The sequence below is a fragment of the Nicotiana tabacum genome, chromosome 2 (genome assembly GCF_000715075.1).
Source record: "Nicotiana tabacum cultivar K326 chromosome 2, ASM71507v2, whole genome shotgun sequence".
NCBI classification, from domain to species: Eukaryota; Viridiplantae; Streptophyta; class Magnoliopsida; order Solanales; family Solanaceae; genus Nicotiana; species Nicotiana tabacum.
The window spans coordinates 82146576-82170675 of NC_134081.1; the positions used below are offsets into that span (position 1 = coordinate 82146576).

Genomic DNA, 24100 nt, shown 5'->3' on the forward strand with positions numbered 1-24100 from the left:
GTTCTGTCATTTCGGCTCAGTATCTATATTTCAGATAGTTTCGAGGCTATGCACAGGTTGCTATGATGTTCATGAGTTATTATCTCACAGTATTGATGTAATGGTAGGATATTTGTCTATGTGTCGGGGCAGTGAATAAATTGAAAGGAGGATTTCTCAGCACATGATGTAGAGTTTTAGCATTTAATCCCAGCAAAGAAAAGGTAATCGTACTATGATTGTTCAGGTTTGGGGCTGATAGAGTGATAAGGCTTGATATTTTCGAGCATGGTAGAGTTCTCAATTGTGATGTGGTGTCATCGCCCTTGTTAAACGCGTTAAGGTTCGCCATTGTTATGGTCTTTTCAATTCGCCTTTGGGCAGGGTATTGTGGAATAGTGTCAGGGAAGCGACTATTAGAGATCGCGGTGTGCAGTGGTTCAGGATCGAATCAGTGTTCCTAGTGTTGATGGTTCGAGAAGGATGATCTTCAGAGAGGCTTTAAAGTTGGTAGCGATCTATTGGTTCAAGTGCTACGGAGACGGATTTTGATTTAAGGCAACAACTGGGCAGTAGAGGATGAGGAATGACATGTGGAAGGTGTCTTGTGGTGGTTAAATTTCTTGAAGGCCAAGTGTCAGAAGCGGAAGTCGAGTAGTTACTTAAAGGAGAGGGTTTGACCAAAGTGGGAGAGTGGCAGAGTATCATATGGGTTTTGTGGTAGGATAGCTACACGCCTTGGGGAAAGTTTAGAGTGATTTGGGATTTATGGTGGACAGTGAGTGGGTCTACGGACTAATTTGGAATATTGGTTGCTATACTAAGGAAGGTTGGATACGATAGAAAGGAGTTGTTTGATATGAAGATGGATGCAACATGACTTCAGATTTGAAATGTATTATCGCATCTTTAGTTGATGTCAATGGAGAGTGAACAGACTTGTACAGCTGGTGAATGAGCACGGGATCAGGATGGTTTACTAATTTCATGGTGTTGACAGAGCTTCTACGAAGAATTCTATTGGCTATCCAGTAAGAGGTCGAATATGTGAATGTGGCTAGTGATTGAGAATGTTCACGAAATGTTTAACAGGAAGATTTCGAGAAATTTGGCAGGTCGATTGTGCAGGCTCAGGAAGGAGGAATATTGGTGGGTTCCGGGGTTATGTAATTGTAGCTTCAAGCTAAGTGGGAGAGCCCCACCGTCTACGATTGGATTGCATGGTTTCCTACTTGTGAGGTTTCTAGTTATCGGCATATTGGTGGGTTATTACGACTAAGGAAAGAAAACATCAGTGGTAATTTGAGCAAAGGATTGGAGGAATGTGTGTTATACTTGGGCCTTATCAGTTCATGTTCAGTTTTGAGAAGACTGAGAGTTTCTTCTTCTGGTGGAAGTAATGTACAAGGGAAAAAAATTCAGTTGGGTGCTTCTTTGATAGGATGTTCATGTGCTGGCTGAGCGCTAGAGTTTGGCTTATACTCGGGACCAAGACAGAGTGGGTGACTCTCAACAGTGGTCCTGGTGGGTTCAAGAATTTGAGTACAGTGCCTAAGGACTTGGAATGTTCTATGTTATCATTGGGTATGCGGTGCAGTATTGGAGGAAGGGAATAAGTAGCTCCGGATTCACGGAAGGTCTTGCAGAATGGGTGTACCAGTTGGATATGTTATTGAGCTCTTAAGGAGAATATGAGACAGTTCATGGGTATTAAGACGATGTGGTCTCGTGGATTGGGTCACTCAGGATGAGTGTTGTTGGGTTTCGTTACGTTAATGAATGGAACTATTATTGTTTCTAAGGCAAGTTGAGAATAAATTGGAAGTTGAGGATCAATGTTGCAGTTGATGTCGACAAGAATGTCAAGAGCTCGGATGAGCAGGGAAGAATTTAGATGTTTAGAGTAAGCTGGTATTGTCTTTAGTGTCACCTGAGATCTGTGTCATATGGAAGAGGCTTTGTGTATTGACTTGCAGATTTTTGACTCACTCTACAGAATTAGAACGACTGGTGGTATGGGTGTGCGGACCTTGCTACCTGAGCGGAATGGTCATGGGAGAATGCCCCACATGGAGATTTGTATAAGTGTGACATGTCAGTCACTTGATTGTTAAAGATTGAGACCAAATGTGGAGGTCATGGTAATATCGAAAGTGCAAGAGTTTATGCTTGAGAGGCATTCTATTCCTTGGGCTGTGAACCATGTGAGTTCGTTTTGGATTTGACAGTTGTTCTTATGAGTTGTGAATAGGTCATTGTGGGTCCTTGAAGGGTTATTAGCCCAGTGCGGTAAGATCAGAATCGGCTTGAGGTCTGTGGATAGATCTAAATGTGAATGTGGGTTCTATATATGGCCGGATTTGTTCATTTCAGCATAGCATTATTTTCGGAGGGGTCTTCGGGCCTTGGATGATATTTCTGTTGTTGGACCTTCCGTGTAGTCTCTATTGTGCCATGCGGGTTATGAGGCGGTTTGATTATTCGCACTCGTATTGAGATCCCGTATAGTTTGTGGTGTTATGTGAGCAGGATGGCTCTCGAGATGCAGATCATGTATCGCACCTTAGTTGTGCTTGAGTTTTATAGTGTGTGACGCTACCCGTCTCCCCAAGATTTGTATTATGCACTTGGCGTGCTTATGGTTGATATTCGGGCATTTCGTGAGTATAAGCGTTACGGCTCGAGGTGTGTTTTCTTTAGATTATTAAGTGTGGATCGGGTGGCATGCCGCCAAGGGTATATGGTTAGATCGGGTGGTACACCGCCAGGGATATGTTGGTTGGATCGGGTGGCATGCTGCCAGGGATATGTTGTTTGGATCGGGTGGCACGCCGCCAAGATATCATGGTTGGATCGGGTTGCACGCCGCAACGGTATCATGTGTGGATCAGGTTGCATGCCGCAACAGTGTGATATTGAGTACAGTTTCCTATATATATTATTGTGTGTTTCGCTTCTCGTTTCCTGAGAAAGGTTCATAACATCTTTTCGGTTGTTTAAATTAGTTACGTGGGTTGAGTAGATCTTTCCAGAGTTCGTTTCCTTATGTATCACATTCGAGTTTGTAGCTTGTTGGCACATTGTGGCATCATATGAAACTTTTGGCAGTGTCTGAGGTGGCTTATTGCTTGAGCAACTTGTACTGGGTGAGACGAGATTATTGGACCTAGGATCAGTGCGATCAGATTTATATGAAGCATATTAAAAAGTAAATATTGTTATTCAGTCCAGAATGAGGTAATGGTTCTTGTCGGGAGGAGAGACTCCATAAATTGTGATTCGGCAAGTGGTTATGAGTTCTACATGTCTTCTCTATCGTGGCAGTATTGCGAGAGTTAAATCAAGGCTTAATTGGTCGTGAGGTACACTACGGGCTTCGGTCAGTGGAAATTTTAGCTGTTGTGCTTTGGAAAGATTGCCTTGGGTAAATGAGTTATGCAGTGCATGGTAAGAATTCAGTAAGGGTATACAATCGTGTTTGGTGTAGTGTGTAGTGATTGATGTGGTGTTCGTATGTTGGAAACAAGCCTGGTGGAGAATTCCAAATGTTGGAATTGGGCACTAAGTCTTATTTGACTAAATAAAAGGGAGAATCTTCAGATTGACTCGAGCTAATGTACCCAACTGGGTTGTGGTGGCACAGATAGGTGCACGAGTTGTTGAACGGTGATTTCGAACAACTCCAGAGCAGTTCTTAGCACGTTCGAGGACGAACATATATTTAAGTGGGAGAGAATGTAACAACCCGACAGGTCATTTTGAGCTTTAGCGCGTCGTTCGGCGGTTTGAAGCCTTGAGTAGCTTCACTTCAGGTATTATGACTTGTACGCATGATCGGAATTTAATTTCGGGAAGTTCTGAGTTGATTTGGAAAGAAAATTCTAATTTTGGAAGCCTTAAGTTGGAGGAATTGACTAAAGTATAATTTTTAAGTAAACAACCTTGGAATCGGGATTTGAAGGTTCCAACAGGTTCGTATGATAATTTTGGACTTGAGTATATATACGGATCAGGTTTTGGATGACCCGAGAGCATTTCGACACCTATTGTGGAAGTTGGCATTTTGGAAGAATTTTATAAAAATTGGGTTGAGGCGTATTTCAATGTTATCAATGTACGTTTGGGATTACGAGTCTGGGAATAGCTCCGTATGGTGATTCTGGTATTGGGAGCGTATCCAGAAGTGGATTTGGAGGTCCGTATGTCATTTTGGGTCATTTGGCGAAAGTTAGAAATTTGAAAGTTTTTGGAAAGTTTGACCGGGAGTAGACTTTGTGATATTGGGGTCAGATTCCGATTATGAAAGTTGGAGTAGGTCCGTAATGTTGAATGTGACTTGTGTGCGAAATTTGAGGTCAATCAGACGTGATTTGAAAGGTTTTGGCATCTAATGTAGAAGTTTGAAGTTCTAAAGATCATTAAGCTTGTATTGTGGTGTGATTCATGATTTCAATATTGTTTGGCGTGATTTGAAGGCTCAACTAAGTCTATATTGCGTTTTAGGACTTGTTGGTATAATTGGTTGGGGTCCCGAGAGCCTTGGGTGGATTCCGGAAGGTTAACGGATTGATTTTTAGACTTAAGAATTTCTGAAGCTTAATGCTTCTAGTGCAATCGTACCTGCGTAACTTTGGCCGCAGGTGCGAGATCGCGGGTGCGGCGAATTGCTCGCAGAAGCGAGAATGGACTGGAGCTGGGGCAGCTGCAGAAGCGGACTGGATCAGCGCACCTGCGGGTGCACAGGAGCGAGGCAGCTGCCGCTGGTGTGTAAAAATGCACAAATGCACGAGAGCAGGTCGCACCTGCGATGCCCGCAGAAGCAAAAAGACTACCGTAGGTGCGAGTTCTTGGCTGGGCAGTGAGGACCGCATGAACAGAATTTGGACCGCACCTGCGGAGCCGCAGAAGCGGTCAGATCACCGCAGGTGCGATAAACGCTAGGCAATGTGTTCTCTTTAAATCGGGGGTTTGGCTCATTTTCACTTCATTTCGTCCATGGGAGCCAATTTTGGAGCACTTTTGGAGTGCCATCTTCATCAACTATAATGTGGTAAGTGATTTCTTCACATTGTGAGTTAAATACATGATTTTTACATGGATTCAAGCATGAAAATTGATAGAAATTGTGGGATTTCGAAAGAAACCTAGAAACTTATATTTTTGGATTTCGACCACGAATTAGTGCATGGAATTGAGAACAAATCATATATTTGAGTTCATGATGTTATGGGTAGTGGTTATCTTCAAAAATTTTTAGTATCCGGGCACGTGGGCCCGGAGGTAAATTTTAGAAATTCTTCAATTTGGGTTGGAAAAATCACTTTAATAGCCAAGATGTGAACTCTTGAGCATGTATTGACTATTTTATATAACATTTGACTAGCTTCGATCGTTTGGCACTGAGTTGAGGATTTAAAGCACAATTTTGGACCGGAAAGTAAGCTTTGAGACGAGGTAAGTCTCATGTCTAACTCTGTGAGGGGGAAAAATATCCCTAGGTAATATATATTGATGTGTGCTACTTGTTGTGGGGGCTACATACGCGCGAGGTGACGAGAGCCCGTACGTAGCTACATTCATGTTATTGTCCGATTAGGCTTAGGTTCACATAATGATGTAGCTGCACTATTTGAGCATTCTCTCGCCTATTAAATTTCTCTGTTTTATATTTCTACTTGAGACTAGACTTGCTATTGTAGAGACTTCACGAGTTCATGATTAGTCACCGAATAACTTTACTCCTCTTACGGCATGTTTCTGTGATATATATACTTCATTGAAAGGTTTTTGTTAGAGAAATTACAACTCACACATTTATTCGTGAGTGGGGTCAAGGACCCATCAAAACTTCTTATTCTAATGGGATCCGGCCGTTCGCCTCGACAAGATAATGTATTTCACTCTTATGGGATCGGGCCGTTTGCCTCGGCAGGATTATGTATTTTATTCTTATGGGATCGGGGCATTCGCCTCGACAAAGATTATATATTTCACTCTTATAGGATCGGGCCGATCGCCTTGGCAGGATTTATATACCACACTCTCATGGGAGCGGGCCGTTCGCCTCGGCAGGTTAATAGATGCATCTATGGTTCGCGTCGTTCGACCCTCGGCATTGCACAATTTAAATATTTATGTTGGATCGGGTCGTACGCCTCGGCATTTCCTATATCATATCCTTATGGAATCGTGCGTGATATTTGGCAAGAAGCCAGTGTATTTGTGAGTTTTCTGATTTTGAGTTATAACAATCTATGTGATGAGATCCACTATATCTATATATATGCTCCGGTTAAGGAGGAAATTTCTAATGGAGAGCTTAAGTCCCTCGTAAAGAGGGGGATTTGTACCACGTGATTTATACTTATTTATCTCATTTATTTACTCTGCTTTATATTTACTTACCTCTTTACTGTACCTGATGTTATTGGATCACTAGTGAGTGTCAATGTCGACTCTTCGTCACTATTCCTCCGGGGTTCGGCTAGATACTTACTGGGTACACATTAATTACGTACTCATACTATATTTGCTGCACATTTTTGTGCAGGTACATATGTGACTAGTGGCCTTATGAGAGTAGAGGCGTGTATGCATGCGGGGACTTACATGAGCTGCATTCCATATTATGACCCGCAGCCGACAGAGTCTCCTTCAGAGTATTTATATTTTTTCTATCCAAATTTGTATTTCGGACAGATGCTATATTTTATTTTACATTCCTAGTTGATGCTCATGCACTTATGACACCAGGTTTTGGGGTGATTATGGATTGTTCTGTATTGAAATTATTAAGAATATTATTATTTACACTGTGAATTTCATGTTTTACTATTTAATTGAAGGAAAATATGACTTCAAAAATATTAAAATGAGAACCAAATTAAGTATTTATTTTTGGCTTACCTGACAGCGGTGTCCGGTTTCATCACGACCTTTAATGGATTTTGGGTCATGATACTGCCACTGCATTGTTCTCCTTCACCATTCTCCTCGGTAAGATGACTATAGGCCTAACTAGCATCTGTTCTTCTTCCCCTAGTACTGGCAGTTGTTGCTGAGGAATAATCGTTGGTCCAATCCTCTTCTTTAGTAGTGACACATGGAAGACAGTATGAATCCTAGCAGTACTTGGTAGCTTGAGCTTGTAGGCCACAATTCCTATCTTCTGCTCCACTAGATAAGGTCCATAATACTTAGGACATAATTTGAGTTGCCTCCTGATTGCAATCGATGTTTGCCTGTATGATTGCAATTTGAGATAGACCCAATCCCCCACTTTTAATTATCTTTCAGTTCTCCTTTGGTCAGCATACAATTTCATCCTAGCTTGATATCGGGTGAGATGGTCATTAAGCACCTGTTAGAATTGAATCCTCTCTTGAATCAAATCCTGGAGAACTTGCATTGGAGTCTGCAGTAGTGGCCCCATTGGCAATTGTGGGGGGTCATAACCATAAAGTGCATGAAATGGAGTGCTTTGCAAGGATGTAAGATAGTTAGTGTTGTACCACCATTCAATCAGATGCAACTAGTTTGCCCACATTTTTTGTTTGCTCATAGTCATGGCTCTAAAATATCCTTCTAAGTAACTGTTAAGTCTATCTGTCTGGCCATCGGACTCTGGATGATAGGCTGTGCTCATACATAGTGTAGTTCTATCTGCCTTGAATAAATGTTGCCAGATGACACTAGTAAAAACCTTGTCCCTATCTGAGACCATGGTATTTGGAAAACCTTGGAGCTTATATATTTCTTTGATGAACAACTCTGCCACTTGAGCAGCTGTATAGGGATGTTGTAAGGCCAAAAAGTGTGCATATTTAGTGAATCTATCCACTACTACCAATATTACATCCTTTCCTTGGGACTTGGGCAGACCTTCTATGAAATCTAAGCTGATGTCTGTCCAAGATTGAGTAGGGATCTCCAAAGGTTGTTGTAATCCTGGATAGGCCACAGTTTCATCTTTGCATCTCTGACATATATCACACGTAGATACCAACTCTTGCATCTCTTTCTTCATGGCTGGCCAATAAAAGTATAATTGCAGTCTCTTCAAGGTGCCTTGTTGGCTAGAGTGATCTCCGATAGCAGAGGAATGCATGGTCTGTAGAATTTGCTGCCTTAAGGCCGTGGTTTTACCAACATACACCTTTCCTTTGAACTTTAAAACTCTTGTAACCAAGCTATAGTCTGGGTGCAGTTGGGTTGACTGTCACAACAGTAATAAGGTCTTGAGCTTGGTTGTCATCTTGATAACTTCTCTCTATCTCTTCCAGCTACGCAGGTTTCACACCAGAAATAGCATTTACCTTTCCTTGCTCATCTTGGACCCTAGATAGTGCATCTGCCACTCTATTTTTAGCCCTCTTCCTGAATTATATTTCATAGTCCAATCTCAATAACTTGGTTAGGCCTTTCTGCTGAATGGTTGTGGTTACATTCTACTCCATCAGGTATTTGAGACTGAAATGATCAGTCTTAATTATAAAGTGCCCTCCTTGTACATAATGCCTCCACTTGTCTATGGCTGCAATTACAACTATATACTCATTTTTATACACTGATTTGCCCAGGTGCCTTGGAGCCAAGGCCTTGCTATAGTATGCGATGGGTCTATTTCCTTGAGTCAGTACAACTCCAATTCCCAGATGGCTAGCATCAGTCTCAATGACAAAGGTTTGAGTGTAGTCTGGCATAGCCAGTACAGGAGTGTTGCTCACATGATACACATATGATACACACATGATACATAGATAATACAACCATTTTGGATTGTTGCATAGTTAGTTTCTTCACAATGAGTTCTGCAGTTTGTTTGGTTTCAAAATATGTATTGATGAAGCCATACTCTTATTTGTAAATTTCTAAAACTATTTGCACAGTTTTCTAGCTGCTACGACTATTTTCCATTAGCTAACTTTGTTATTACACAAATACAGACATGAGTAAGAGCTGATACAAAGAGATACATAGGTGATACATAAGAGATACATAGATGATACAAATATGATACATAGCTAATACAACTTCCCTTTTAATCAAACAGATGTATAATTTACTGATACACAGAGATACATAGGTGATACACAATAGATACAAATATGATACATAGTTGATGCAACTTCTTTTTAATCAAACATATGTATAATTTAAAAAATACACTTGCAAAACGATATTAAATAATAGATCAAATATTTATTTATATCTAAAATTCAAATGACTTTCTGCATTGATACAAATCTTGATATATTGGATTCTTCTAAATCGCTATAATATTCAGTAAAGTAAAATAACAAGTAATTCTAAGTTTGATATATTTCATCCTCTCTTTGGATTATTTCTACAAGTTTTCCTGTTGTGACCTTCTTCTCACACTGTCCACATGAAATCGATCTTTTTCGTTCCCTTTCAGATATTGACTTGCACCTCCACTTCCATGGCCTTCCTATTGATTTAGTCACATTTAGTGGCAAGATTTTTTCATCTAGAACTTCTACAGGAATTTTCCATGTGCTTTCATCAAGAACCAGATAAATTAGAATTTCATAGGTCTTCAATAGGTACTTCCTGGTGTAGTATACCGATAAATACTCGATGTGATCAATGTATTTATATTTTAATACTGTCCAAGCATGTGTACATGGCAGTTCATCCAACTGAAACCTTCTACAACTGCAAGTTCGATCTTTAAGGAACACCATTCTATGCTTACACTTGTCAAGTACTGAATATAAGTAACTCGTTGAAGGAGTTACCTACGAAATTTATCAACTATCATTAGTAGTAACAAAGCAGATGCCCTCAAAATACATATACTGGAGAGCCTACAAGATTCAAAATAGCTTAATATCAAGTCAAACCAACTAATATTTCAGTAGTAGGGTAGGCATAGATGCTACATTAAATTGAAAGCTTTATATACATGCTGGTAATCGCCTAAAAGTTGAACTATTTTCTTACATAATGACTAATTTCTCGCATGTCTTAGAAGAAACAGAGAATAGAGGTAGGCCAACCAGCTTTGAAAAGAAACAGAAAACCTGAAGCCTCGGGTAACAGAGATAAGACCCCCAATTACTTGAACACTATAATATTGCTTTTGTGCAAATAATGAATATTAGAAAACATTAGCTTTAATCAAATTTAGTTTCCCTGTGTCGTGTAGGTGGACACTAGTTTAACAGAATCACATAAAGGGTTCAAGATATAACACATATGTGAATTCGGCATGATTACATATTATATGTACAAGTATCTACAGATTCTAGTCATACCTTCATCATATGTGGCAATTTGAGATTTTCCATCAGCATTGTATCATATTTTTTTTTCAAGATCAATAAATGACTCTATTGTATTTTTTTGGTTTGTAACGTTTCATCGTCCGATCAATTGCGTTATGTACTCTAGCAAAGGCAGTACTAGGAGTTCCCTAGAAGCCTTGAGCGCTGTATTGATCGACTCCGCAATGTTTGAAGTTATTATCAATGTTCTGTTGACAGTGGAATATACTCTGGACCATCTTTCATACCCAATGTTGATTAAGTAATCTTTGACCCTCTTATCAATTCTCTCTACCTCTGCCATGTAGTAATCAAGCTTCTCAACTGTGTATTCTTTGGCCATTAACAAAAAATATGTCTTTGAGCTACAAATGATTCTTCTTGTAATTTTTTTACATTATTCGATAGACGCCATATGCAGACACAGTGAGGTACTTGTGGATACAATGTTGCTGCTACATTTTTAATGCCTTCATGCCTGTCCGAGATTATGGATAATCCCTCCCTTTCCCCAAATGCATCCTTGAACATCGTGAAAAACCACTCCTAGGAAGCATTATTCTCTGAATCTACTATGGCATATGTGAGTGGTAGGATACTACCTAATATATATATATATATATATATATATATATATATATATATATATTAGGTAAGTCTTTACCTGTTGGATCTTGTGTGGATGCTATCAATAATGTTCCTCTGTATGTCGATTTAAGAAAGGTTCCATCTACAACAACAAGCGGTTTGCAATACTGCCATCCTTTTATAGACGGATATAGTGCAACGACAGCATACATGAACATGTCTTCCTCTATTTTTTTCAAACTTACCACCGACATACAATTTGTAAGAACTAACATATAAAAGTAGCTTGGCTGCTTTTCATATGATTCGCTTGGGTTCCCTCTCAACAGTCGAACTGCATATTCCTTCGATCTTCATGCTTAAATAAACGTCATTTGAAGACCATACTGCTTGTTCATGTCTCCAATTATGTCATTAGAAGTGTATATTATTTTTGGGTCTTTATACTTGTCTATCAGAAGACTGTCGATGAGTTTTGCAGTAGCTTGACGTTATGCGTAAGATCTGTCTTTCACCGGGCATAAGTGTAGTTTGCTAAAATTTCTGACTTTGAAAATTTTTATTTTTTTCAGGCTCGAAGACTTAAAACACCAATCACAGTTGTTGTTGATGCTTACTAGGCAATATCTACGACAAGGATATAAACTTTTCCATCAATAAACAGAGCAACATGAAATACAATGATATATAGTGATACACACAGCCATCAACAAGACTAGATAAAAAAATACAACGATTATACGTACTACACGGTGATAACCACAACTTAAAAGTGTACAGCCACAGACTTACAAGCAACAACTTATTTTCTGTATAATTATGCTTCTAACATCAACTACGATATACATTGAGATACATAATTATACAGTAAATATTTTGATACCTGCTTTCACTTGATCTATGCACCTTAAACTAGATTTTTTTCTTTACTGCCAAGTACTTCATGACTTTGACTATCGTAGCCTTGTCTTTATAAATTTGACTTCCTTCTACATCTATGTATTGAGGGTTAGTTATTATTGTATTTTCATTAGACTATGTATCCTGCCAGTCATTTTCATCCCCAAACTCAATCATATTAATTGTATCGCCATTGTATCTCTCATGTATAACTGAGCTTTGTGTACACTCTAAGGAAATTACATCAGAATTTGAATTGTAGCATATCATATCCATATCCTTTTCACTCGATGTTATGCAAAGAGGATACATTGTAAATTTTCCGAGCTTTTCTTCAGCTCAAGATATACACATACATCCATATTATTGTGTATCAATATTGGTGGAGAACCGTTTTGGACAATTTATTTGATTTCAATAACATTCAATGAAGTATCAATCATAACTTGTTTCGAAATCATGTCTACAATATCTTCAAAACTTATATTTGGAGTAACTATTACAGTATCGGCATTGTAATCCACAAAATTATTAACATTCCATCGGCCATCATACAAATAAAAATTGGTAAATTTACCATTGAAGTAGCTGAAATTAGGTCAAAACTCACTAATTCCTTGATTGATTTTGATTGTAGTTTGAAGTTCTTTCATCAAAGTTGTATCTGCAGAGAAATCGCGAAAGAAAATTGTTGCTTATACAATGAAATTGATCAATTTTTGAGTGAAATTTGAAGCTCCTTTTGAGAATTTTTTGGGAGAAAATGCCGTGATTTATAGAATGTAGGTCTCTGTGAAATTGATACGCTTGAAAAACAGGGAAGGAAGGAAGATCTTTAGCGTGATTCTCGGATGGAAGAATCCTTCATTGCATGTATGGCTAATTTTCGATTACTTTTGATAAGTGTCTAATTTTGGGTTAGAGGTTGATAAGTTTGAGTTTAAATTGACTATTTTTGTACTTGTCCCTTTTTATTTAAAACATCACGCTACTCTTTCTTCCGAATATTGTGAGTTCTTGCTTATTCATGCTGCTGCCTTTTCCAAGAATATCCCTACCATTCCTCAATTTCAAGCAACATACAAGAATCTTTTCCTTTGTACTTTGTAATGATTTCTTATCATGGTTACTCCTATTGTTATTGTTTTTTTTTAATAAATCCGTGTCATAACTTTCAACACTTATATTTGATCATATTTTGTTTGATTGTTTTTGTTTAATTTCATTAGGAGTTTCATGATTTTAATATATAGTTAGCAAAATAAGTTATCTTAAATTATTTTGATGAGCAATTTTTGATAAATTTATAATTTAAGTAATATAATTATCTTAGTTTTCAAAAGCAAATGTTGTAAGTGGGGTAACTGGTAAACGTGGTTTTGCAGAGCAAAGTGGAGGCGGCCTGGGTTTGAATGTACACAATAGGAGGAGCGAATTTTACCCATTTTTTGAAAAGGTAAAAATAAATAAATAATAATGTAACGTTAAGAAATTAGGAGTTAGATTCAAACTACAATCCGTTCACTCCTGTTGAATCCACTTATCCACGTGACCACTGGACCGTACTTCGCTTTCTGTCAAGTGGATTCACTTGTTACTTGTTTCTTCCGTTTTTTTTCCTTGAAAAATAATTTTCACGTATAAATAGTGTAATTTTTAATCGAAGTGAATTCATCCGAGCTCCCTTGAACCTATATATGTCAGCCCATGTTTTTCATCCGGTATTTGATAGGGTAAATGACATAATTACTCACAAAAATAAAACTATTTATCATTATTTATTCATTTACTTTTCTACCTATCAAACTAACTACTTTTCCTATCCATGACAACTTTTGTGGGTAATTTTCTTTTTTTTATCTTTTTGTTTTTTATTTCTCTACTTCTTTTCTTTTTCCTTTTATTTCTTTTCTCCTTCTCCTTTTTTTTAGTTTTCTTCTTATTTATTTTTTCTTTTTTCTCCTTTTTCGTCATTTATTTTTTTTGCCAAAATCACATTATTATTTTTACCATAATTTAATTTCACACTCAATTTTCGCTCCTTCTTTATTTTTTTATTTTTATTTTTTTCTTTTATTTATTTTCTTTATTTTTTGTTCCTTTTCTAATTTTATTTAACTCGTTTTTTTTTTCTTTTATTTTATCTCTTCATAATCTAATTTCATTTATTTTTTTTGCTCTTTTTTATTTCTTCTTTGTTTATACAATAAGAAAAGATAACTGATATAGTAAATATTGTTTCATATTTTTTCATATTTCTTTTAATATAACTCTTATAATATACATTTTGTCTGTTTTTCTTATTTTGTTTTTAATTCAATTATTAGAACATCATATACATTATAACTATTGTCTCTTCTCTTTTTTGCTTTCATTTTTTTTAAATTTTATTTATTATTATTTCAAATCACTTTTTTCATAATCTAATTCTGCACACATTTTTGGCTCATTTATTTTTGTACTTTTTATTTATTTGTATATTTTATATATTAATTATTAGAAAATAACTTACTTTAGCATACAGTATATCAAAAATAATATATTAGTAGCAGTTGAAGTATATTATTACAGTATAGTATGATACCCACATGCTATATATCATATACTGGCAGGGTATATTTTATCGAAAATTCTGTTAGAAAATTGAAATATGAATCATTAAATATTTTTGAAAAATTTTAAAAATATCAAATTTAACTGTATTTTTACATTATATCATATACTGTAATAGTATACTATGCAATAAATTATACACTGTTGAATTAAATATTATATACCAAAATGGTATAAATTATGTTATTTTGGTATATAGTACAAATTGGTCTTCTTCGCTAGTTCAACTCAATTTCAACTTAAATTTCAAAAATCTACTCGAGAGTTTTCATCAAATTGACCCAAACTTTAGCCACAAACCACCAATCAAATATTTCAAACTAAATATTTTGGTTTAAGAAAAAAGACCAAAAACATACATGAAAACGCTGCTGAAAAGTTAAGAAAGAACTCAATAAAAATTTCAAAAATTTCTAAAAGGACCAAATTATAATAGTATACTGTTACATTATATAGTACACTGTAATAGTATATTATTGAAATGAACTGTATACCAAAATGGTATATAGTATATCATTTTAGTATACAATACAAATTCTTCTTCGCTTCAACGCAATCAATTATACACTATTAAATAAAATATTATATACCAAAATGGTATATAGTATATTATTTTTTTATATAAAGGATTGGTTCATTCCTTCAAAAATTATAGTAGTATAATTAATTATATACTCTTGAATTAATTATTGTATACTAATATGATATACTATATAACATTTTGGTATACAATACAAATCTATCTTTTTTGCTAGTTTAACTCAATTTCAATCCAAATTTTAAAAATCTACTCTAAAATCTCCACTAAATTGACTCAAACTTTAGCCACAAACCTCCAATCAAATATTTCAAACTAAATATTTTGGTTTAAGAAAAAAATTAAAAAAACATGAGAATTCCGTTGAAAATTAAAAAATAACTCAATCAAAATTTCAGAAAAGTCTAAAAGGACCAAATTGTAATAGTATACTGTTACATTATATATTATACTGAAACGGTATATCATTGTAATGAACTGTATACCAAAATAGTATATAGTATATAGTATATCATTTTGGTATACAGTATAAATTTTTCTTCGCCAGTTCAACGCGATAAATAATACACTATTAAATTAAATATTATATATCAAAATGGTATATAGTATACTTTTTATATATAGAGGATTGGTTCATTCCTTCAAAAATTATAGTAGTATAATTAATTATATACTCTTGAATTAATTATTGTATACCAATACGATATACAATATAACATTTTGGTATACAGTACAAATCTATCTTCTTTGCTAGTTTAACTCAATTTCAATCCAAATTTTAAAAATCTACTCTAAAATTTCCACCAAATTGATTCAAACTTTAGCCACAAACCTCCAATCAAATATTTCAAACTAAATATTTTAATTTAAGAAAAAAATTGAAAAAGCATGAGAACTCCATTGAAAATTGAAAAAGAACTCAATAAAAATTTAAGAATTTAATGAAAATTTCAAAACAATCGAAAAGACCAAATTGTAATAGTATATTGTTATATTATACAGTATATTGTAATAGTATACCATGGGAATGAAATGTATACCAAAATGATATATAGTATATCATTTTGGTATACAATACAAATTCTTCTTTTCCAGTTCAACTTAGCTTTAACACTATTGAATAAAATATTATATACCAAAATGGATATAGTATTTTTTTTTTATACAGAGGATTGGTTCATTACTTCAACAAAATTAGTAGTATACTGTTATAATAAATTATATACGCTTGAATTAATTATTGTATATCAATACAATATATAATATAACATTTCGGCATACAGTATAAATTCTTCTTCTTTGCTAGTTCAATTCAATTTCAAGTTAAAATTCAAAAATCAACTTCAAATGAACTGAAATTTAACCACAACTTTCAAACAATAATCCGAACAAAATCCAGTCAAAAATTAATTCAAACATCAATAAATCATCAAGAATTAATTTGTGTTCTTCAAGCTTTTAGCTGTAATTTTTTATTCAAATCAAATTAAATCTCTACCGAAATACTTCAATTTGAGAATAATTTTTACAATGATGGTTACAACTAAATTTTAACACCAATATGATTTCAAACACGATATGCAGGCCTCCGATTTAAATCATAAGTTTCCGCGTAACCATCGACAATCATGATTCCATTCCCCTAAATTACCCCTGCTACATATGAATAAGAAGAAGAAAGAGATTTGGAGAAGTTAGGATTGTGTAATAAAGGAGAGAGAGGCTTTTCATGATTTAGGGGATTGATCATTGAAGCAGGTGGGTAATATGATTCTATAGGGTAAATAGTTTTTCTAATTATTTTTAAAATGGGTAAAGACGGGTAATTTTTTTTATTGTTTTGTAGGTATATGACGTAGTTTTCTCAATTTGATACTCAAATTAGAGCACAATTAAATCCAAATTTACGGCGAGAAGGAGGGAAAAATATTTTTGAGCAAGTGACCCCGTAATAGTTGAAAAAGAGTTTTCACCTTTATTAGAATTGTAATATGGCGCGCCTCTTTTTTTTTTTTTCCGGGCATTTTATGAAAATTTATTTAAAATATAATGACATCTTAAATTACTAGGAGTAGCTGTTAGTAATTGTTCATTTTTTTTCAAAAAATAACATAAAATCATTTCTGCCAAAAAATACTTAAAGCTAATTTTCCCTAAACAAAATTGAACATCCATATTTAAAAAAAAAAAAAAAAAAGATAAAGCAAAGATTAATTCTTTCAAACCACAAAAACAAATGGTTTGTAATCAATCAGACCGTGTCAAGCTTGCAAATAAATTTATAAAGCAATAATGACAGAAAAACTCTGGTTTCCTACCATTGCTTATTTTTTACTTTCTTTAAATGACATATTGCTCTTTTAAATATTAAAGAGTATGTCTTATACAATCCTAACCGGTTAAAATATTGTAAAGTGTGTGCTCCTTATTTGATAGACATATTACTATCTATTATTTTTTCTTCAGTCTACGAAGTTGGAACTAATGGTTTTCCCGCTTTGCCAGTACGTTATTACCCTTAAAAGGAAAGTAGTTTTCTATTTTATATAAATCACTTCTGCAATAAAATAAAAAGAACGATTCAAATAAGTAACCTAAATCAATGGTTAGATGCGTATCCAAGGTGATTTTGTAGTTTTCTATTTATGTGAATCAGTTTCGCAATAAAAAGAAAGATTCAAACAAATTACCTAAATCAATGGTAAGATATATGCGTATCCAAGGTGATTTTGCGCAGCTTTTTTCTGAAAAGGCTTTTGTTAAAATAAAAGCTTTTATAAGAAATTGTGTATATAACATGATTTTGAAACATAAAAAAATTATAATTTGCGATTCTTTAAACTATAAGCCCACTTATATATTGTAAATATGAAAAATAATATTTCTAAAGCAACATGTTAAGATCAAGAGTGCCAAATTTGATACGCAACGCAATAAAAAAGTGGTCAATATAACAAATGTATTGTTTTTTAAACTTATAGATCTTTTTTTAAGCCTTAACTTAATTTGTTTTAAATAAAATAATTCTATCGTTATCAACCAAAATTAAATAAGCCAGTTCTTAAAAAATAAACAAGCACTTTTTCCACAAAACATCTAATAGTCATAAATTGCGAAATCCAAAGTTTATTACAACACTATAAAAAAAGAGGGCTCCTATTCTTATTGTTTCCCACCACCAACTCTGGAACTGAAGAATATCCTATATATAGCCGCCAGCCTCATCGGTAATCCCTGGCGAGAAAAGAAAAAAATCATCAACAAAAAATGTCAAAATCATCAGCTTTATCAACAAATCAACAAGATGGTGGAGACCTCCGGTCACCGCTCATCCCGCCGGCGGCGGATGGATATTCAAAACCGAAGAAAGTAACGATGGATCAAATGTTGGAAAAATACTGCGGCGAGTTTGGGTGGTGGCAATTGAGACATTTCGTGCTAACGAGCTTGGCTTGGGCGCTGGAAGGGATTCACACCATGGTCATGATTTTTTCGGATCGTGAACCCGGGTGGCGGTGTTCGACGAGCCGCGGGTGCGGTTCAACGGCTAAAAGTGTGTGCGACCTTGAGCCAGGGTCTTGGGAATGGTTCGGTGGAATTGGAAGTTCTACGGTATCGGAGTTTGGATTGATATGTGGACAGAAATACAGAGTTGGTCTTGTCCAAGCCTTATTTTTCGCTGGCTGCATGATCGGTATGTTCCTTATTATCCCTTTTTCTTTTCCTATTTTTTCTGAATTAAGAAGAAATATAGAAATTAGTGTCTTCAATTATTTTGAATGGAGGAGGATAAACATAAATGCTTTTCCTTGTGACCTTTTACGCTTAAAACAACATAACACCATCTGTCCATCTTTAGAAACTTTAGCTCACGAGTCATGAGGTACATTTGTCAATAGGTGTAGAAGTCATTAGCTGAGTATTTTATGGATGGAATGGTTTATGTAAAGTTGCGTCCTAAGTAGTAGCAATAGTATATCATGAGTTTCAACTAAATTGGGGTCTTCAATTCCGAGGAGCTGCAATATTCTGAAATTGCATTGATAGTTGGTGAAAAAACACGTATTAATACCTTATTCTTATTCTGCGGGTGGACAGTTAACTTATATATTAAATACTAGTTTATAAACATTTATAGTGATATTTTTTTTATACAATTAGATTATTTGATAAGTAGGAGTACAATATATTAAAAAGTTGTTCATATAAATGAAATTAAAAATAATACAAGTAAATAACACAAGTATTTGCCACGATAAGTTAAATCTATTTTACATTATCCGTAAGTAAAAGTTTAAACGGGGATGGAAAACATATGTCGTTCAACTTGTGGACAATGTTTCTCGGTATATGCTTTTTCAATGTATTATCCGGGCGTAGCCACTTTATATATAATCTTTAGAGAACTAGTGCGCGTGCAGCTTTCACAGAGATGACCTTTTTTTTCTCGGCTGAAACATCCCTATTCACCACAAGTATCTCTATCCTGACAATTTTGTTGTTTCTTTTATCAGTTCGTACAAAGTTGACAACACCACATCCTTCTTCTTTGCTTTTTGTTCTTTTCTTTTTTAATCATAAAAAATATAAGTAGGAAAAGATTGCGTCCAAATTTGGTTGATCACGAATTGTTAATGATTAACATCAAGTATGTCGAGCTTAATTGAATGGGACACAAGCGACGAAGATAGACGACATATAGGGGTGTCAATGGTTCGGTTCGGCCGGTTATTTTATAAAATTTGTACCATACCAATTTTTCGGTTATTCTATGATGTATAACCAAAATTAGACTTTCAGAAACCGTACCAATCACGTCGGTTTCTCTTCGGTATCGGTACGGTTCGGTTAATTTTCGGTATTTTTTTAGATGTCATTTAAAAGTCACTAGTAGAAGCAGAATGCAATAACATACATACTTTTATAGGATTTAGTAAAACTTTCTAGAAATTTTTACTATTTAAAGGGTGATGAATCAAGAAAACATGAAAGATGGTCAGAGTATAGACCCATCAACTATTCTATAGCAGCGTAAAAAATAATTAAACAAAGACAAAGAAAATATAAATCACACAAGTGAAAAAATATTAAGCAAGATGAGACTCAAGAATAAAGTCTATAGAAGATTAAATATTCGAAAATATAAATTTAATTCTACGAAAGGAAACATATTCAATACATTATAGTTTGCTACTCATAATCGCTAGAATATCTTATGTCTTGCTAGTGAATATGCTGTAAATAATTTAGTTTCAGTAGGAGTTGTATAATAAGTTTGAAAATTAGGATTTTAAGTTTAATTACTTGCTGGCTTGTAACCGTTTCATAATTCCAAGGCTCAAGGAAAAATTTATACTTTCTTATTTTAAATTTAATATATAAATATATTTTTTCATGTAAATTTATTCGGTATGGTTCGATATTTTTTCGATGTATTTTCATAAAATAATAAATCTATCATAATTATCGGTACGGTTATAGATTTATATAAAAACCTACGATTTTATTAAAAGAAACCTAAAAATCAATTCGGTGCGTTACGATTCAGTCGATTTAATCGATTTTTAAATATCAATTGACACTCCTAACGTCACCTCAGACCAAAAAGTAGAATAATAGAAAGAACGTCAGGGAATACCGTTGAACCAAACCCGTATTTCGGGGCAAATTAAGAAAATGAAATCGGGGATAGAATTAAGTCTTGAATATTTGATTAAATTTTAGTCTCTCATCTTAATAAGAAGCAAATTTCTCAACAGATTTTTTGTCTCACTTCGATTACTCTTTGGACCTTGATGTCCAATTCCCTGCTAAACCTCCTTATGACTTAGTTCTTAATTGCTTCATAACTCTATAGGAGTCTCTTATATGTATTAGTCTTATTTGTTTTCCGGGTTTATGCCACCTTTTAAATCTTATCCAAAGAAAAGGAAGATACTAATGAGAATAGAATATACTTTTACTCCTGTATTAGAAAAACCCCATTCTTACTTTCCACACACCCGCCTAAATTGAAAGTTGAGAATATGCTACCCCGATTCGGATATTCTAGTCTCCCTTGTGTGCTATTGGAAATTGGAACAGGCTGCTTTATTTTCGATAACTCACCTAAAATAAAAACAATAAAAAGAAGGCGAACAAAGGGAAAGGTGTATATAGTGTTTAATATATTAGGGGTACTAAGTAGGATATGGACCAGATAGGTTAATATTGTCTAGTTTCTCTTGGCCAGGATCTTGCAATAATTGGAATACGGAGTACGAGCAAATGTTGTTATACTGGGACCCAGAGCACCCTTATCATAAGGAGGATCTACTTCTTTTGACATTTATATTAAGCTTATTTGTCACTTCGTATGACACGTTGTTTATTTTTCCATGCATATGACACGTGTTAGATCAACGTCTCACCACTGAAAGAATATTGTAGTATGATGCAGCACCGAATACCATATTTCTTCAAAAGTATTACTCGTGCTACTCCTTATAATAGGGTTTTTCAGTTCTTAAGAACATTACCTAATTAAGAAGTTTATGCTACCCATGTTCGCCAAAAGAAATTAATCTTTATATGCTATTTTATGTCACCTTTTTTAAACAAAATTACTTTATTACTCCCTTGTTTCAATTTAAATGATATATTTTGAGTCAATTTAATTAAATTTTGAAGTTAAATTATATTAGTTCAACTCAATATTTTAAAATTAAAATTTAGATATGCAAAAACTATACGAAAAGTACTACAATATTAGTTGCAATTTCTCTCATGAAGATATGATAAAAAAATATTTTTAAAATATTGGTCAAACTTCACAAAGTTTAATTCTCAATAAGCGAAATATTTCATATAAATTGAAATAGAAGATTATATATTCATATAATTTAATAGAAATATTATCGCGTGATTATCTCTCAAGTTTGGAATTATTTTTGGCATGTGCTAAAATACTAATTTTCTTATTCAGTCATACAAAGGAATCGGAAGGGTTTAAGATCTCAAGTTTGGATTTATTTTTGGCATAATCTAAAATCCTAATGTTCTTATTCGGTCAAACAAATAACGGAAGGGTAACTCCCTTTGATTTGAAAAATTAACTTCTCTATTTAAGATCTTTCAATGTGGCACAATACAGAATGTAGATTGGTAAATACTTTGCTGTGTTTACAGTTACTGCTCAGAGCTCCGAGTTTGAAAATTTTAATGGGAAAACGAACAAGATATTCTCACTTTGTCGTGGAGATGGTGGTGGTACTTGATATGACAAAATTTAAGATGTCAGAATTTTTGAATAACACTTTTAAATTAATTGTTTTCAGGTGCTGGAGTATTTGGACATCTCTCAGACTCCAAATTAGGAAGGAAAGGCTCCCTCACAATTGTTTGCATCTTAAACGCCATCTTTGGTTGTATAACAGCATTCTCTTCGGACTACTGGACCTATACCTTATTCCGTTTTCTTTCCGGTTTCAGCACCGGCGGCACTGGCCTTTGTTCTTTTGTTCTTGCCACTGAACCCGTTGGCCAGTCCTGGCGCGGCGTAGCAGGAATGTCCACGTTCTATTTTTTCTCTACTGGGATAGCCGCTCTCTCTGCCATTGCTTATTTCTTCCAGTCGTGGCGCTCTCTTTACATTGCTTCTTCAGTCCCATCTGTTCTGTTCGTTATCCTCGTACTTCCTTTCCTCCACGAGTCACCTCGCTGGTGCCTCGTTAGAGGAAAGGTAGATGAAGCCATGAAGATCATGCATAAAATCGCCATATCAAATGGAAAACACCTTCCTGATGGAGTTCTTCTTGCACTCGACAGTGAAGTGAATAATGATGATGCTCCTCATTCTCAATCCGAATCAAAGCTGGAACCCGATACCAAAGAAGCGTTAAACGGATCCCTTTTAGATGTACTAAGGTTTCCTCTAACGCGATTTCGGTTGTTCTTAGCTGTGGCTATTAACTTCTTCTGTTCCGTTGTCTATTACGGGTTGAGTTTGAATGCTGTCAACCTTGGAACCAATCTCTACCTGAACGTTGCTCTTAACGCAGTGGCTGAAATGCCTGCCTATCTTATAACCGCATTAGTTTTGGACAGGCTCGGTAGAAAGCCATTAGCAATATGGACAATGTGGTTCAGTGGAGCTTTTTGCTTGGCAGGAAGCTTGATGAAAGGTTACGGAGCGTGGAAAATTGTTCGAATGGTTTGTGGAGTTTTAGGTATATTTGGTATGGCTGGGAGTTACAATTTGTTGTTCGTGTATTCGATGGAGTTGTTTCCAACTGTGGTGAGAAATGCAGCATTAGGATGTGCAACTCAGGCGTCGCAAATGGGGGCAATTTTGGCACCCCTTGTGGTTGTTTTAGGGGGTGGCATACCATTTGCAGTGTTTGGAGCATGTGGAATAGCTGGAGGGTTACTGGTAATGTACTTGCCTGAAACCTTAAACAGACCATTATATGACACAATGGCTGGAATGGAAGAAGCTGAAGCAGAGAAACCATGTATTCTAGCTTAATTTGCAGGTTTTAGAGAACTTTCTTCTTCTTCATTTTTTGTTTCAAATTTTGTTTTTAGTTTGTGAATGTTTGTACTTTATTTTGAGAAACCTCTTTTTGGATTATACTTAGAGACTTACTAATAGTATTATTCATCTTACATTAGGTATTCGTAATAATGCTAGTTCGAAATTGTGCGGTATGGCGTTGAAAGTGATTATTCTTTGTCCCAAAGAGAAGACGTTCTTCCTCTTAAAAAAGTTAGTACATCCTTTTTAATGAAAAACACAAGAAGATAAATGAACTTCTCCCAACATCTAGTTTACTTTTAAATATAGACTACCACTTCGTCAAATTATTAAACTAACAAGCATGATTTTCACTATGCTATGCCATGTTTAACGTATTTGAGATGTACTTTGAACAATTGATCGCTTTTTTATTTTCTTAATAATGATGTTACCCAGATGCATATCTAGGTGGTGTTGTATTAGTAAAAACGAACAGAGGCCTTACCTCAAATTACAACATAAATTGGTGATACCACCACCCAAAAGACCAGAAAGAAGAACAAAAACTTACAACTCCTTCTGGGACTAAGCAACAACAACGAGTAAAATCCTACAAATGGGGTCTGGGGAGGGTAGTGTGTACCTTACCCCTATTTCCCGAGGAGTATAGAGGCTGTTTCCGATAGATTGGCTCAA

At 35.0% G+C, this 24100-nt stretch overlaps 1 protein-coding gene across 1 annotated transcript; it reads left to right on the forward strand.

The window, feature by feature from the left end:
- The first annotated feature begins 18019 nt into the window (after positions 1–18019).
- Positions 18020–23551, forward strand: LOC107816447 (organic cation/carnitine transporter 4-like). Its single transcript, XM_075235380.1, has 2 exons — positions 18020–18601; positions 22224–23551. Exons 1-2 carry the CDS (start codon positions 18175–18177, stop codon positions 23411–23413), a joined length of 1617 nt encoding a protein of 538 aa, XP_075091481.1. The 5' UTR covers positions 18020–18174; the 3' UTR covers positions 23414–23551.
- Positions 23552–24100: the final 549 nt, after the last annotated feature.

Excerpts from the sequence above, each read along its gene's own strand:
- LOC107816447 (XM_075235380.1), top strand. The coding sequence starts at position 18,175 with ATGTCAAAATCATCAGCTTTATCAACAAATCAACAAGATGGTGGAGAC. Across the intron at positions 18,602-22,223 it reads TTTCGCTGGCTGCATGATCG|GTGCTGGAGTATTTGGACAT; the intron begins GTATGTTCCTTA and ends AATTGTTTTCAG.